Genomic DNA, 17,483 nt, shown 5'->3' with positions numbered 1-17,483 from the left:
TAAATAGACAATCCATACGTTTACCATGAAATCATTTAAAATTGATTTATTGAGCAATTTTAGCGTTTTTTACTAATTTATAGCTAGAAAAAAAAAAAGGCTTTCATTTTTTCCTATTCGGTGTTTCCGTTATTTTACAATCACAATCTTTCGTGAGTTTCTCTTTTGATCAGCTACACACTTATATTTTATATTGCTTTAAATTAGTTAATGAATTAATAAATAATCATCTCAAAACGTGAATGTTCTTCCTAATAAACGTTTACTTATTATTATTTATTTTGCCGAGACGACCTCGCTCTTCGCTTCCGGGTCAACGCAGGATTCTCATAACAAGCTATCAGGCTAGGAGCTAGAGCAGTGTGTAGCCTCATCCTCCGCCACTAAACGGACTACTTTCTCCTCCAGTCCTCCCATCATGTCGGACACGGTGAGACCAGCCTCCTTAAACATGACCTTCATTAATAGACACGTGTTAAAATGCAGAGATTCGAGCTTAGCACGATGCTAACCCCATCCTGTGAAGCACCAGGCTAGCTCTGTTAGCTCCGACCCTCTCACCAAATGGGTTCTCGGACGCTTACATCACATAAACTAAAACATGTATGTCTTTTAATATATATACTGTGTTGAAATGTCACGTTTTAGAAAAGATGAACCATGTTGGTGATTGGCATGTGTGTAGCTGTTAGCTTTGGCGTGCTGCAGAGCATGTAGCATGTCCCCCTCACACTGCAGAGCGCTCAGACACACATGGACCCCCGGGGTGTGTGTCGCTGGGTTCACTAGCGTCGTTACTAGAGAGGGTTCAACATCGGAGAAATAAAGTGTGTACACACACCAACTCTGGAGACAGACAGTCAGACACACATAGACAGACAGACACAAATATACAGACACAAATAGACAGACACAAATAGAAAGACAGACGGACATACAAATAGGAAGAGACAGACAGACACAAATAGACAGACAAGCAGACACAAACAGACAGACAGACAAAAATAGACAGAAAGGCGGACATACAAATAGACAGAGACACAGACAATATAGGCACACACACTGACCTCGCCTCATCACCTGAACCCCTCTGCCCCCCCCCCCCCCCCCCCCCCAGGAGACTAAACCGTCCAGCCACGACGGAGACGGAGGGGATAAGAAGGAGGGAGATTACATCAAGCTGAAAGTCATCGGACAGGTGGGCCGATCAATCAATAGAACAGGGATCAATAGAACATCATGAATCCTGTCCCCATGTTAAAGGTCCCATGGCATGCTACTTTATGGATGCTTTAACATAGATATTAGTGGGCCTCTAACACGAAATTCAGCGGTCTAAAGCCACCACAAGCCAGTCGCAGCTTTCCCCAAACGCGCCGTTTCGGTGTCATTAGCTTTAATGCAAATGAGGAGGAGAGAGGCGGGTCAAGGAGGAGGGTGGGGGTGTGGCCCTGAGCAGCTTGAGGCCACGGAACCATGCGCTCTGTTTACAGTGGATGTATCGTAATGGTAAGGCGCACACAGCCTTTGGCCGTGTTCTGTAAATATTCTAGAACACTCCGGGTGCTCCGACTGGGAGTCCTGGAGCTCTATATCTAAATAATATCATATTATACATAAATATAAATGTATATTAACATTGCCAAAAGCTGTGTGCGCCTCCAGACGATATCATGAATCTCAAACGACTGCGTCGGGTTCTCCGACGTCTCTGGTTCTTCCACTTCCTCATCAATCTGAAGTAGACTGAACCGGGACATGGAGGAGAATGGGATTGTTGCCCGCAATTGTCTCCCCCCAGAGCCTCGCTGCCAAGGCATCACCGTCTCGGAAGCGGGCGGCGGGCAGCGGCGCTCCAGTGGGAGTCAATCGTGGGCAACAACCCCTTTCTCCTTCATTTCGCGGTTCACCTACTTAAGGGAGGCAAAACCAAGTTCCTTTCCCCGATTTCCCTCTCAACCATGGCTGAGATAACTCCAACTACGAGCCTCGTTGTTGAAATACCAGAGACGTCAGAGAACCCGACGTGTTATGCGCCGTGGTTATCCAAATAACAAAGAAGTGTACAACAGTCGTAGCTCATTGTCTCATTTGCGGGTCAAATTCTCTGGGCGGGCAAAGCAGAGAAAAGGGAGTTAACCTGGCCCATGACGACATATGGGGCCAAATTCGAAATCAGCTTTCATTTTTCAAAGGCGTAGCAGGATACCTAGGGCTCTTTTTACACCTAACGCCATTGGGGGACCATAGGCAGGCTAGAGGAACTCGTATATGTTAGAAAACCTCATTTTCTTGCCATGGGACCTTTAACGTGTATGCATAACAGTCCACATGTTTGACTGGCTACCATTGTGTAAGTGAAATGTGTCCATGAGAGTGACCACACTAAACTAACCTTCCAGGGCCCCAGACTAAAGGCCGATTCATACCTCCGGATCCGGACGATATTCGTCGGTCCGCCCCAAACGTTGCCTCCGGAACTACCCTTCATACCTCCGTCTGGTTTCAGTGTTGTTATGGATGTTACGCAATAAATCCTCTAGAGGGCAGTGACTGTCGTTTCACAAATAACGGCATCGACAATCGCAAACATGACATCTGTAGAGATGACTTTGCTTTGCCTCATCCAAAATCTGCAAAAAAAAAGTGCAAAAAGTGTGCTGTGGCATGTGACACCCCTCACCAACCCGCAGATTATCTCCTCAAAATGAGTTAAATGACCAGTTACAACTCATTGCCAAAGCAGGGGAACAATAAAATAAAAAGGTCAGGTATATAGTACAATATAAGTATAAAACGTTAAATACAATATATATACATATCAGATATTATACTACTATTATCTATTTTCGCGAATGGTCTGACTTTTGACTCTATACTGCCGCCTCGATTTCCGGTGGTATTGCTCCGTTTCTCCCGGAGCACCCCGGATTCGTAAGCTCACGAGTTCGGTCCCTTGGTGCGGACATTCTGGGCTGTTGCGAATACAAACCATCAAACTCGGGAACGGACCAAACTTCCGGTCCGAGACCCAGCCAGAGAGGTGGTCTCGGTTCGCTTCAAAACGAACCCTGGTGCGGTTCGCTTGAGATGTGAAAGCGAACGCACCTCGGTCCGATCAAGTTCTAAAAATCATACGCCTCTTTGGACGTAACAGGCACCCGCTCAGCCGCGCGCATTATAAGAATTATTGTTTGATTAGCGGTAACTCCAAGATTAGCAGAACGTTGTCGGACCGTCGTGTGAAAATGAGTCGTGGTTCAACATGGAGCTAAGAGGAGACGGAACGTCTATTGGATATTGGGGTCCGATATCCAAAAGACATTCCGTCTCGTCTTTGCTCCATGTTGAGCCACGACTCAATTTCACTCAACGGTCCGACAAAAGCACATAAAAAGTATGCTCGAAAATACGCATAAAAATTATGCATTTAACACATTCAGAGTCAGGATGAGGGAGAAGGAGTTGGACCGGTCCACAGATCAATGTATATCACGCTGGTTATCCATGATTGTTTACTTTCACCGGTGCTTTCTCCGCCTTTTTTTTTCCCTCTAACGCTTTACCCCGCCCCAGACCTTTTTGTCCAATGATTTAACATTCTTTGCAGACATCCGGGTTTGTTGACAAATTCTGGCACTGTTGCGAAAATTGCAATGTGAAATGGAACCGTACCAAAGCACAAATATTTGTTTTTATTTTGCGTCTTCAACATGCATTATCGTGATAGAGCGATCAAATTAAAATCACTATCGTAGGCCATTTTTTATCGTTCATATCGTATCGCGCATTACTATAAATATTTTGATAATAGATGCAGAAAAGTTCAAATTCAGTTTCTAATCTAAACTGTTTCTACGTGTGCGTGCATACGTTCGACGAGCACGGAACGACTCGGGCTCCAAGGAAGCGCGCCTGCTTGTCATCGTGCCGCTTGACAGGAAGCTGCGCCTCCTCTCTGCCCGCACGCCTCTCCATTGAGACTGCATTAGCGAGCACAACAAACGACTCGTGTGTGAAAAGCCCTTTAGGGCCCCTGAGGCAGAGCCCTGCACGGGTTCGGGTACCCGCACAATTTGGATGAAACAGGTGAAAAATAATTATTGCGTCGGACACGGGTCGGGTCGGACGACTGAACAGCGCGGGTCGGTCGCAGGTTTTGCGATTGCGAGCGAGACTGCTCCAGTGCTGGAGATGTTATTCAGGAGCAGAGCAACTAAAACCGTCAACAGTGGATGATGTGCTTTTTTTGAACAGCAATCACCAGATTGTGTAATTCCCCGGCATTTCATCTAATAAGTCTAATATTCCTTCGGGTGCGGGACGGATGTCGATATCAATTTATTGCGGGTCTGGTGCGGAATGTAATTTGCGCTACTGTCTGATGCGGTTTTAAGTATTGCGGGTATGGGTGGGTGCGGGTTTGCAAAATAAGGACTCTAAATGGTACTGGCACACTAGCCGAAGGTCGGAGATACGAGTCAACAGTTTGCTTGCAAATTGTTCAAATGCACGTAGCAGGTTGTGAAATCTTTCTCACAAGCATTTACGCTCGCTCAATAATCTCACGGACCCTCCCCCTCCACACATTAGCCACTAACAGTGGCCGTTCCCCATCCTTCTCACACTCATTGGCCTGCTACAGATTCCGGATTTAATGATGCGCCCCTTCCACGTTTAACGTGTCAAAATAAAAAAATAAAAAAGGGTAAATTCAGTCGCAGACTCTCAAAATTTGGTCTCAGTCTGGAGCCCTGCCATCACATCATGTAGGAACTAGAGCTGTCAGTTAACGCAAACCAATTTTAACGGCGGTAATTTTTTTATCGTGCGATTAACGCAATTATTATATTTTAAAAAAAAAATATATATATATATTTTTTTTTTTCTTTGGCTCAAAACAAAGAAGCAGTAGCCTGACTGCTATGTTCATATGACATTTGTTCAAAGCAGTCGTTTAATTGCACTATAGGCTCTTTTTTTGTATCGTCCTGTTTTGATCAGTGTATGCCAATGTTGTTATCAATAAAAAATCATTTGCACAAGGCAAGCCGATGCACTTCACCATGTTGATAAGAGAATTAAAATGAGAAGAATTATGGGACAAAAAAATCAAGGGATATTTAGCATAGAAAAAGTATTTGTGATTAATTGCGATTAATCGTGAGTTAACTATGACATTAATGCGATTAATCACGATTAAATATTTTGACAGCTCTAGTAGGAACACGTTAACATGATGGAGAGGTCGCAGGTTTCAAACCTGCTACCTCTGCATCATGTAAATGTGACGATGAGAGGGGCAACAGTAAACTAACCATCACGCCCTGTAGCAACACTTTAACATGATGGAGAGGTCGCAGGTTTCAAACCTGCAACCTCTCCAGTACCTTTATGATCAATGTTCCATAGCCGCTCTTTGCGGTTGCATTTTGATTTAATAAAGATGTATTTAGAATTAGATGTTGGCGGTCTCTTCTCTGTGGCTGAGTTTTTCCCAGTGTCCTCCCCCCTCTACTCACCCCCCCTCTCTCCCGTCTGTCCTCCCCCACCCCCCCAGGACAACAGTGAAATCCACTTCAAGGTGAAGATGACCACGCATCTAAAGAAGCTCAAGGAATCCTACAGCCAGAGACAGGTGAGAGAGAGGGGGATGCTAAGCGACGAGAGGCTGAGTGGTGGTCCATGTTGCTAAGCGACGAGATGCTGTGTGTGTCCTCCAGGGAGTCCCTATGAACACGCTACGGTTCCTCTTCGAAGGCCAGAGGATCACAGACAACCAGACTCCTAAAGAGGTACCCAAAAGCACGCACACAACAACACGCACACAACAACACGCACACAACAACACAAACCACCACAGGGCTCCAGAGTGCGCCTAATTTGTGCGCACATGCGCCTAGAATTCGGGGTAGTGCGACCAAATATTTTATTTGGGCGTACCGGTGCGACTGAAAATTTATCTGGTATAATTATTATTATTTATTTTTTTACAGAGCAGTCTATTCATAATATTGTGATAACCACGGAAGAGGCAGTGAATGAAGTATTGATTAGACAGCGATTTATTAGATACCTAATAAACCTTTGGAACACGCAAGACCGGTAACCATAGTAACGCCGGTAAACAAACCCGCGAAGCCCAATCCAGGGGCCTGTACTACGAAGCTCGATTAGAGGGTTAGTGAGGTATTTTGAGCTGAAAGCCTGGGTTAGCTGTACCATGAAGGTCGATCTCTTTAAGCGTCGCTGTATCACCATGGTGACTTACGCTCGCAACCAAACCTGGTCGGGAGCAGCTTTTCAGCGAGTCTACCCGGAGATCGGCTACTTATATCGGCGTGCGCAGCTTCCTAGCCCCTCCTCCGAAAATGGTGTCACCATTTGTGGGTGTTCCCATGGACCTCGGCGCACTTATCGTACAGGTGTCTCTCCGGAGACAGGGTTTTTCGGGACAGAACCGATCCCTTGGCATTGTCTGACGATATCTTTTATGAGAGATACAGATTCTGCATTTATTTAAGGCATTTATTTAATGGTCAAGATATTATTAATCAATGGCGTAAATATCGACGGTGCAACCGGTGCAGCTGCCCGGGTTGCCCCCCCCCCCCCCCCCCCGTCAACAACTCGGCGCAAGGCAGGCACGGTCAACTCAAACCGTCAACAGTGGATGATGTGCTTCCCCCCCCCCCCCCCCTAAACAACTCAAAACTTGGGTGCACCATAAATACAAATTTAGGCGCACCAGTGCACCCAAGGAAAAAGTTAGTCTGGAGCCCTGCACCACACAACGCACACTACAACGCACACTACAACACACACACACTACAACACTTTCACGACCCCACTGGTATACATGGAAAACGGCTCTTTCTAGGCAGGAGTCGTGACACGTAGCCAACCGCAGAAGGCAGGCCACTGGCTTCCGGCCACGTGAGTAGTGACTCACCTGGTTTCCTGGCGAGCTCTGGTCCTTCTCTCTCCGGTAGGGGGGATAGCCCGAGCGTTTGGGGGGAACGGTAGCTGTCTCGTTCAGTTATTGTCTTGACATATAACATAGACGAACAAAGACGACAAAGGGGCGGTCCCGTTCCCCGTAGGAATCCTTAATTCCGGCGTGGTCCTGGTATGTGGGTGAATGGGCTTTACAAAGTCTTATGATTTCGGAGTGTAACCACTGGGCACCATGCTGTCTATCCAGACACCATCTTGCTTCTGTGTCGCCATCTTGGATCCCTCAGGTGACCATAATCAATCAGGGGAGCCACTCCCACAGTAACCATGACCACCGGTTACCCACCAGCCTAACATTACCCAAAAGTAGGATTGTGACAACACACACTACAACACACACACACTACAACACACACGCTACAACACACACGCTACAACACGCACGCTACAACACGCACGCTACAACGCACACGCTACAACACACACGCTACAACACACACACTACAACACACACACACACACACTACAACACAAACACACTACCACACACACACACACACACTACAACTAGGGGAATCGAGAACCGGTTCCTACTCAGAACCGGTTCCAACTAACCAATTCCATCGGAATCGTGCGCCTCCAACGTTATCGGTTCTTCTTAACGATTCCGCACGACGTTTTCCGGTTTACGCAAAAAATTTGCGACGACCCTGCGCGCGCCGACAACCTTCGAACAACAAGGCAGCATCGTGGAGAGTAGGAAGCGATCGCAAGTCTGCCTCCATTTCACCAAACGCAATGAAAATTCTGCCGTATGTTATCAGTGCAATGCTATCATTTCGTGTAAGGGTGCAAACACCAGCAACATGCTAAAGCATTTGTCTACCAAGCATGGAATTAAGGGGGTCATCCCTAAGTTCCCCGGGTCCTATGTTCCCCGGGTTCTATGTTCCCCGCTCGGGGAACATAGGACCCTTTTTAAAATAAAAAAGTTCCTATGTTCCCCGTTTTTCCCAAAAAGGCTCCTATGTTCCCCTGTAGCCATACATACCGGGGAGCATATAGGACCCTTTTCCCAGAAAAGGGTCCTATGTTCCCCGCAATCTATCAATCTTTAAAGATATTTAAACTTTGGCGCGACATTCGCGTGATGACAGCCAATCGGCGTTGTGGTAACTCGGTTCGGTAGAGGGGCTCAAAGTAAGGACCAGGCAGGGAATGAGGGTCCAAAGCCTCAAACGGCGGTTTATTTTACTCGGTAACCAATAGCCACACAAGCGCACGCTGTACATCAAAGACGGGGGGTTGCTCGAGACGTGGTCCACGTGTCCGCCGTGCGGCTCACTCCACGGTGTCTTGATCCTCTGGGTCGTCCTCTCTTCCACTCGACTCTCCTCGTTCTGTCGGTCGGTGGCCTCCTTTTAACACCTGGGTGTCTCCTGCCCAGGTGTTCCTCGTTTCCCCGATTGCGGCTCTCGGGAGGTCGGGATTTGTCGCCGGCTGTTGGCCACCCGCGGTATATGAGGCCTCGACTCTCCCGAACAGGGGGCGTGGCACCGGGGAATGCCACACACTCCCCCCCCTTTGCTCATGCCCCTCCGTGCGCGGGGCCCAGCCCCCGCACGCATCTCGGCGGGAAAGGGCGTCGGCGTTGGTGTGTTCCCGCCCCGGCCTATGCTCCACAGTGAAGGAGAAGGGCTGTAGGGACAGGAACCACCTTGTTATCCGGGCATTCGTGTCCTTGGCGGTGGCCATCCACTTTAGTGGGGCGTTGTCCGTCACCAGGACGAACTGGTGTCCTAGGAGATAATAAGTTAGTTTTGTGACGGCCCACTTAATGGCCAGCGCCTCCTTCTCTACCGTGCTGTAATTCCGCTCATGGGGGAGGAGTTTCCGGTTGAGGTATGTCACCGGATGCTCCTCTCCGTTCCGGACCTGGGATAGGACCCCACCTAGTCCCACTTCGGACGCGTCTGTTTGGAGGGTGAAAGGAAGGTTAAAATCAGGGGTGACCAGTAGAGGCTCCTTACATAAGGCCTCCCGTAGGTCCTCGAAGGCCCTCGTTGCTGCCTCAGTCCACTGGACCCTATCCGGGAGGGCCTTCCAGGTGAGATCGTTCAAGGGGCAGGCTAGGGTGGCATACCCCGGGATAAAGCGTTGATAATACCCCACCAGCCCCAGGAACGATCTCACCTGCTTCTTGGTCCGTGGTTGAGGCCACTCCCGGATAGCTGCCACCTTGTCCTCCTGGGGCCGCACGTTCCCCCTCCCCACCCGGTACCCCAAATAGGCCGTCTCCTCCCGCCCCAACCTGCACTTCGCAGGGTTGGCGGTAAGCCCGGCCGCTCGTAGGCCGTTGAGCACGGCTCGCACGTGTCTGACTTGTTCGTCCCAACTGGCACTGTGGATGATTATGTCATCGATGTAAGCCGCTGCGTAACTGCAGTGCGGCCTTAAGACCTGGTCCATCATCCGCTGGAACGTAGCGGGGGCCCCGTGGACACCAAAGGGCAGGACGGTGTACTGGAACAGGCCCCCCGGCGTCGCAAAGGCCGTCTTCTCCCGGGACGACGGTGTCAGGGGGACCTGCCAGTACCCCTTGGTTAGGTCCAGCGTAGACGGGTACCGGGCCGGTCCCAGCCGCTCGATAAGCTCGTCTACTCTAGGCATGGGGTAGGAGTCAAAGTCAGACACTTCATTTAGCCGGCGGAAGTCATTGCAGAACCTATGGGTCCCGTCTGGTTTGGGCACCAGCACGATAGGGCTAGCCCAAGCGCTACGGGATTCCTCGATTACCCCAAGTTTCAGCATCCGCTCTACCTCGGCTCGGATGGCGTTGCGTCGGGACTCGGGCACCGGTAGGGCGGGATCCGGACCGTCCCCCCCGGAGTGGTCCGGATCTCATGGGAGGTCACCGAGGTCCGCCCCGGTTCTGCAGCACCAGCTCCCCTAGTTCTTGTCTCTGGGCGGGGCTGAGGTCGGTCCCCATCGGGACGTCAGGGATCGCGGGCCGAGCCATCAAGACCACGGGTGCCCGTAGGGGAGGGTCGCCCACACCCCGCCACTGTTTTAACAGATTTAAATGATAAACCTGGGTGGGCTTGCGTCTCCCGGGTTGCCTCCCCTTGTAGTTGACGGGACCCACGGCCTCTATCACCTCGTATGGGCCCTGCCATTTCGCGAGGAATTTGCACTCACTGGTTGGAACCAACACTAAGACCTGGTCGCCCGGTCGGAAGGTCCGCACGCGCGCCCCCCTGTTATATACGCGCGCTTGGGCCTGTTGAGCACGGGCGAGGTGGTCCCGGACTATGGGCCAGACCTTGGCCATTCGGTCCCTGACGAGCTCCACATGTTCGATGGTGGTCCTATGTGGAGAGGGATGACTCTCCCACGCCTCCTTCGCCAGGTCCAGGATTCCACGGGGCCTCCTCCCATAAAGGAGTTCGAAGGGAGAGAACCCTGTGGAAGCCTGGGGCACCTCGCGAATGGCGAAGAGAACGTGGGGAAGTAACTGGGCCGAATTCTTCCCGTCCGCCTCGATGCTCTTTTTGAGCATTAGCTTGATGGTCTGGTTGAATCGCTCCACTAGCCCGTCCGTCTGCAGGTGATACACCGAGGTCCGGAGCTGGGAGACCTGCAATAGTTTTAGTAGTTCCTTGACCACGCGGGACATGAAACACGAGCCTTGATCGGTGAGGATCTCCTTTGGGAGTCCCACCCGGCTAAATAGTAACATTAGCTCTCGGGCTACCGCCTTGCTAGTCGCCGCACGCAGTGGGAGGGCCTCGGGATATCGGGTCGCATAATCTAGTATGACGAGGAGATACCGATGTCCCCGGCTCGTCCTGGGTAGGGGTCCTACAATGTCCAACGCTATTCTCTCGAAGGGGGTCTCGATAATGGGCATCGGTATGAGCGGGCTCCGCTCCACCGCCCGCGGGGCTACGCGCTGGCAGTCGGGACACTCCTGGCAGTAACGCGCTACATCTTTGCGTACCCCGGGCCAATAAAACCGCGCCACCACTCGCTCTCGCGTTTTGTCCATGCCTAGATGTGTGCCGAGCAAATGTGTGTGGGCCATTAATAAAACCGTACTCACGTACGGTTGCGGTACTAACCCACTGACGCACCACCTCCCCCTCGCGTACGTCGACCCTATACAACAACCCCCGCTGAGTACAGAAGTGGGGGTGGGTCAGGTGGCTCACCGAGTCCCTCACCTGACCGTCGTGGGTGACCACATGTCCCCACGCGTGCCGCAGGGCATCGTCCCGATGCTGGGCCGTGGCGAACTGTCCCGGCCGGGCCGAGTTCTCCCCCCCAGCCTGGGCGAAGTCCGACAGCTCAGTTAGGGGGGAGCTCTCGGGCTCCTCGGGAGTGTTCCCCCTCTCGGAGGCGGTGACGGTGTCGGAGCTGGGCCCCGCTCCGTCTCCCGGTCCCAGTCGTACCTGGTCCCCGGTAGATGGGGCCAGGCTTCCCGGCGCTGACGGGCCCTCTCCTCCGGAACCCGGCTCGTCGTCCGACTCGGTCCGCCTGGCGGTCGTTCGGCGGGTCGCTCCCAGGGCCGGTCCGTGGTCTGCGGTGGTCCAAGGGCCGGGTCCGGTCTCCGACACGGTCTCTCGGATCGGCGGACGCCATGCCTCTCGCTGGGCCGGTCGCCCGCTTCGGCCGGCCGGACGGTGCAGCTCCCGTCCCGGCCGGCCGGACGGTGCAGCTCCCGTCCCACTCGGTTCCCCCTCGTGGGGCTCCAGAAGCGAGCGAAGATGGGGCAGTCCCGGCCGATCAGGAACGGTACCGGGAGGGTCGGCACTATTCCGGCCCGGGCGACGAAGACCCCCTGTGGTGTGCGTACTACCACGTGACAGGTATCATACGTCCGGGTGTCGCCGTGCACGCAGGAGACCTGCATCGGGGTTCCCGGTCTGCCCCCGGCTAGGTCGGCCCTCACCAGGGTCACGGCACTCCCCGTGTCCACCAGGGCATGGGTGTCCTGGTGCATCACCTTGATGGGGACGGTGGGGGAGTCCTTGGCCCCCTGTGTCCAGCAGGTCGCCAGCATACAGGTGGGGCGGTCTCTCGGGGCGGAGGGCATGGGGACGTCCTGTCGGTCGGGACAGTCCCGGGCTAGGTGTCCCCGTTGTCCGCAGTGGTAGCAGCGCCGGGTCTCGGGTTCCCCTCGTTCTCGGGGCGGGGTGGACGGCCTGGTCCTCGACGGCGGGGTCGGGGTCTCTCTCCGGCCGGCCCGGGGGTTGGGTTTCGGGCCCGCCACCAGCCGTTGTGCCACCTGCCAGTTCTCCAGCTGGCGCACGAGGTCGTCCACGGTCTCGGGATGGTGGTGGGCCAGCACCCTCCGGGCGTCGGGAGGCAGCTGTCGCACGGTGTTGTCCACCACGACCCGATCCACGGGGCTGGGTCCCTCTCCGTCAACCATCCACCTCCGGGCTAGCCGACATTGGTGGGCCACCTGGGTCCGTACGGGTCCTCGGACGTCGAACGTCCACTCGTGGAAGTTGAGGGCCTTCGCAGCAAGGCTATGTCCATAGTAGGCCAAGACGGCCGCCTTGAGTGCGGAATACCGGCCCGCGTCCCCGGGGTTGAGTCCTGACTCGCTTGCTGGGCGGGTCCGGTTAAAAACGGGGCCACTATATAGGCCCACTGGGCCTCTGGCCACCTCTCCCGGGTTGCCACCTGCTCAAATGTCTCTAGGAAGGCCTCCACATCGTCGTCGGGTCCTAGTTTCGTGAGCCGGCTCGTCGGGGCGGTGGCCGGCGTGTCGCGGGTGGCCTGCTGGGTCAGGCGGAGCACCGCCTCTGTCAGCAGGGCCAGGCTGGGGTCCGATTCTCTCGGGCCGGCTGGTCCTGCGGCTGTCCCGGGGTTCTGCATCGACGTCCGCGGGTAATCACCTCCGCGAACGGAGGAACCGCACAGGAAAAAACAAAAACGAAGAACCACTGCCAAAACCCGGGGTGGGATCCTTACCGTGAGCCGTACGTGGACCGAGCTGCCTGCATTCTCCACCATATGTGGTAACTCGGTTCGGTAGAGGGGCTCAAAGTAAGGACCAGGCAGGGAATGAGGGTCCAAAGCCTCAAACGGCGGTTTATTTTACTCGGTAACCAATAGCCACACAAGCGCACGCTGTACATCAAAGACGGGGGGTTGCTCGAGACGTGGTCCACGTGACCCGGGCTCACTCCACGGTGTCTTGATCCTCTGGGTCGTCCTCTCTTCCACTCGACTCTCCTCGTTCTGTCGGTCGGTGGCCTCCTTTTAACACCTGGGTGTCTCCTGCCCAGGTGTTCCTCGTTTCCCCGATTGCGGCTCTCGGGAGGTCGGGATTTGTCGTCGGCTGTTGGCCACCGGCGGTATATCCCGGCCTCGACTCTCCCGAACAGGGGGCGTGGCACCGGGGGAATGCCACAGCGTTCAACAGCCTGGCCACTGTGTGACATGTGTAACGTAACAGCCAATCAGCGTTCAACCGGCCAACTCAGTGCGGTGCAGTCCGGGGTGAACTGCAGCATGGAGGAGAAAGTGATTGTTGCCGTTTGCAACTCCCGGAGCTCTTTATATGATGGTATATAATATAATATAATTGCATAATAATATCACGGCCAAAAGCTCTGTGCGCCTCCGGATGGCCGTAGCGCGGGGAGCTCTCGTAGGGATCGGGCTTCTCGTGGTTTGTTTACCGGCGTATGAATAGACTGCGTCAGGTTGGTTGGTTAAAATGGTTACTTTTGGTGCAGAAGACTGTAGAACTCTTTTTTTGCCACTCAATGAACTACTCAGGAATCGGTAAGAGAATTGATAAGGAATTGGATCGATAGGCAGAATCGACAATGGCATTGATATTGATAAAAACGTATCAATTCCCACCCCTAAATACAACACACACACACTACAACACGCACCAGGGCTCCAGACTGCGACCAAAATTTGAGTGTGCGACCGAATTTTCCATCTGCGACCAGTAAATTTGCCCTTTTTTTTTTTTACACTTTAAACGTGGGAGGGGCGCGTCAATGAATCCGGAATCTTTAGCAGGCCAATGAGTGTAAGAAGGATAGCGAAGGAGAAAGATTTCACAACCTGCTACGTGCGTTTACAATGAGCAAGCAAACGATTGACTCGTTCTTCTGACCTTCGGCTAGTGTGCCAGTGCAAGTCAGTCCTGGCGGGTCTTATTTTACAAACCCTGCACCCTCCCGTACCCCCAATACTTCAAACCGCATCGGACCCGTGTTCCGACAGTAGCCCGACCAGACCCGCTATAAATTGATATCGACACCCGACCCACACCCGATGGAAAATTAGAAACATTAGATGGGAATTACACTGTCTGGTGTTTGGCTTGGTGCTTTGGATTGTTGCGCAAAAAAAGCACATCATCCACCTGTTGACGGTTTGAGTTGACTCCTCCTCTCCTGATTAACATATCTAGCACCGGTGAAGTCTCGCTTGCAATCGCAAAACCCGCGCCCGACCCGCGCTGTTCAGTCGTCCGACCCGACTCGTTTTATCCAAATTGTGCGGGTCACCCGAACCAGTGCAGGACTCTGCTTCAGGTGCCATAAAGGGCTTTTCACACAGGAGGCGTTTGTTGGGCCTGATAATGCATTCTCAATGGAGAGGCGAGCGGGCAGAGAGGTGGCTCAGCGTCCTGTCAAGCGGCACGACAAGCGGGCGCACTCCCGTAAAACTGTCGCTTCCGTACTTGTCGAACGCATGCATGCGCAAACCTGGAAACCGTTGGGATAGATGAGAATCACAATAAAATGTGACACTGAATTTGAAAGAGCACATTGTAATTTCTGCAGCTCTTATCGAAATAGTTATTAGTAATACAGTGAACATTGGTAGAAATGTGAATATTTGGTTGGCATGTTGATTAACGGTGTGTGCCCCTAAAATTTCTGGTTGCGTCCCTACAATTTTCAGTTAGGGGCCACAGTGCTCCTAGTGAAAAAAATCTGGAGCCCTGCGCACACTACAACACGCACACTACAACACACACACTACAACACACAACCAGACTCCTAATGAGGTACACAACACGCACAATTATGTCCACTCCATCACCTCAGATTCACCATGTGTTGACTTTTTGTCTACTCTCCTCCCCTACTCCTCTCCTCTCCTCTCTCTGTCCTCCTCTCTCTGTCCTCCTCTCCTCTCTCCTCTCTCTCCCCCTCCTCTCTTCTCTCTCTCCTCCTCTCCTCTCTCTCTCTCCTCTCTCTCTCTCTCCCCCTCCTCTCTTCTCTCTCCTCCTCTCCCCTCCTCTCTCTGTCCTCCTCTCTCCTCTCCCTCTCTTCTCTCTCTCCCCCTCCCCTCCTCTCTCTTCTCTCTGTCCTCCTCTCCTCTCTTCTCTCTCTCCCCCTCCTCTCTTCTCTCCCTCCTCCTCTCCCCTCCTCTCTCTGTCCTCCTCTCCTCTCTTCTCTCACTCTCTCCCCCTCCTTTCTTCTCTCTCTCCTCCTCTCCCCTCCTCTCTCTGTCCTCTCTCTTCTCTCTGTCCTCTCTTCTCTCTCTCTCCTCTTCCTCAGCTGGGGATGGAAGATGAAGACGTGATTGAAGTGTATCAAGAACAGACGGGCGGACTTTGTAACAACTGAAACCTCCACAGCATATTCATATTTTTTATTTTATTCTTTATATTTTTTATTTTAGTGTTTGTTTTATATGGTTATCTTACCCTTTCCTCTCATTTCAAACCATCTGGATCCAATGTGACGAGGCTAGGGGTGAATTAAAGAAAAAGGATGAATTAATTCATTCGTTCATTGGTTCATCTCAGCTCCTGGACCTCGTAGATTCATCACCCTTTCATTCGGCCTTCTGGAATCAGAGGAGACATCAGAAACAAAGTGATATTCTGGCCTCATGATCATTGAGTTTCAACATTAAAAAGCGGAATGCACGGAGTCGGCCTCCAGCGCTGCCTGGCTCAGAGGCCCTAGGGCAGAGGGCTTCGCCCCCACGGCTTACCTCACAGCGCTGATCATGTTCCTACTACATCCCAACTCAACCTCCCCTCACCAGAGACAATCTGTGGTGAGACGGCGCCTATTGAGCCATTTTCTGATTGGCTCGGATTTCGTGCCATGTCACTGCAGCCAATCAGAAAGGCTCGTTGTACGATCGGTGTTTGAGGTTTGATTCCAGCGTTGACTTATTTTATGGATGCAAAAAAACACTTCTCTGTACATTTTACGCTTTGCTCCGACTCGTCAGTTCAGACAAATTCTTGTACAATTTCGCAACCTGTTATTGCATTTTTTTTAATATAGATGACGCGTGTGGTGTGCTAATACGTTTGTGTTCATGATATTTGAGCAATACGCCCCTAATGTATATCTTAAAACAACCTCTTTTGTAACTTACTCTGAAGAGGCTTGCTCCAAATTTAGGAATCATGATTTAGGGGCCACTCACACTAGGGCCACGGCCCCGTGCCCGAGCTCATTTGCATACTAAAGTCTAGAACGTTTGGCTAGTGTGACCACGCCATCCGTATTCCAGCACGGAACAGCCCTTTGGCCACGGCAAACTGGGGAGAGGTGTGCCGTGGCCAAAGTACAGATGCTAATGAGATTACACGTGCGAATACGCAACGTGAGCTGGATGATGTAGTCCTTGCGCGACCCTTCTTTCTTTATAGGTCCATGCCCTTCTTCCCCTCAACAATCATTTTAAACAATGGCGCCAAGCGGTTCACGAGTGGGTTTACGTTGGTGCGATAGTGAAGTCGAGTGTTTACTTGAAATTTGGGCCGACGACAGCATTCAGTCGCAGCTGGACACCACGCTTGGTGATGACGTATTTATCGTATTACGACGTGATGACGTATGTATGAAGGAGCAATCGTGCCCAGGCCACGGCCTTCGGGAGCAGTGTGACCATGGGCCAGCGGGGGGAGTGGGGAGGGGGGGAATCGTGCTGAATCTTCCTGCAGCACGGAACAGGCCAACGACCCTAGTGTGAGTGGCCCCTTACAGTTTAGGGTTCTACGACAGAGGAACCAAACTCCATGGCGTTCCGAACCGTCGTGGAGGTTTGGGGACTTTGCTTTGCATTCAGATTTTCTCAGGTTTTATTAGGATGATTATCGTTATAATTATAATCATAATTGTTATCACATGGGTGAATCGCATCAGGAGGAAGGGACCCCGGATTGGGCAGCTTTTTCAAAGTACAGGTTCCCTACTCCCTACTCTTTTGCCTCATAACCCCTAGCTCCTACTCCCTACTCCCTTACCCCCTAGTTCCTACTTGGGCCTCTTTGACTGGAACCCCCTTTTTAAATAGCTGGGGAAAAGGTATAAAGGGGTCAAACCGCCAGACGTCGATCCAACCAGGCTTTAGTTTGGTTTTGGTTATCTTTGATTGAAACGTGGTATTGTTCTTGGGTTTGATTTTCTGAAGTGCCTGTTAGTGTTTAGGTACGACCCATCTCCCACGCCGCCCCCTTCCTTACCTGTCCTACCCCAGCTGCCCCGTCCTACCCCAGCTGCCCCGTCCTACCC

General features: G+C 52.1%; 1 protein-coding gene across 2 annotated transcripts; it reads left to right on the top strand.

Moving 5' to 3' along the window:
* The first annotated feature begins 285 nt into the window (after positions 1-285).
* Positions 286-16,270, top strand: sumo1 (small ubiquitin like modifier 1). Of its 2 annotated transcripts, XM_030361495.1 has the most exons (5): positions 286-430; positions 1,118-1,198; positions 5,561-5,638; positions 5,724-5,795; positions 15,504-16,270. In XM_030361495.1, exons 1-5 carry the CDS (start codon positions 419-421, stop codon positions 15,570-15,572), a joined length of 312 nt encoding a protein of 103 aa, XP_030217355.1. In that variant the 5' UTR covers positions 286-418; the 3' UTR covers positions 15,573-16,270. The 2 variants fall into 2 exon arrangements, with proteins under 2 accessions (XP_030217355.1, XP_030217357.1); XM_030361497.1 differs by lacking the exon at positions 1,118-1,198 and having other exon boundaries at positions 292-430.
* Positions 16,271-17,483: the final 1,213 nt, after the last annotated feature.

This window comes from Gadus morhua, chromosome 7 (assembly GCF_902167405.1).
Source record: "Gadus morhua chromosome 7, gadMor3.0, whole genome shotgun sequence".
NCBI classification, from domain to species: domain Eukaryota; kingdom Metazoa; phylum Chordata; class Actinopteri; order Gadiformes; family Gadidae; genus Gadus; species Gadus morhua.
This window is presented reverse-complemented; position numbering and strand designations above follow the sequence as displayed.

Coding starts and splice junctions, on each gene's coding strand:
- sumo1 (XM_030361495.1), top strand. Junction 1,199..5,560: donor AGCTGAAAGTCATCGGACAG/GTGGGCCGATCA, acceptor CCACCCCCCCAG/GACAACAGTGAAATCCACTT. Junction 5,796..15,503: donor ACAACCAGACTCCTAAAGAG/GTACCCAAAAGC, acceptor CCTCTTCCTCAG/CTGGGGATGGAAGATGAAGA.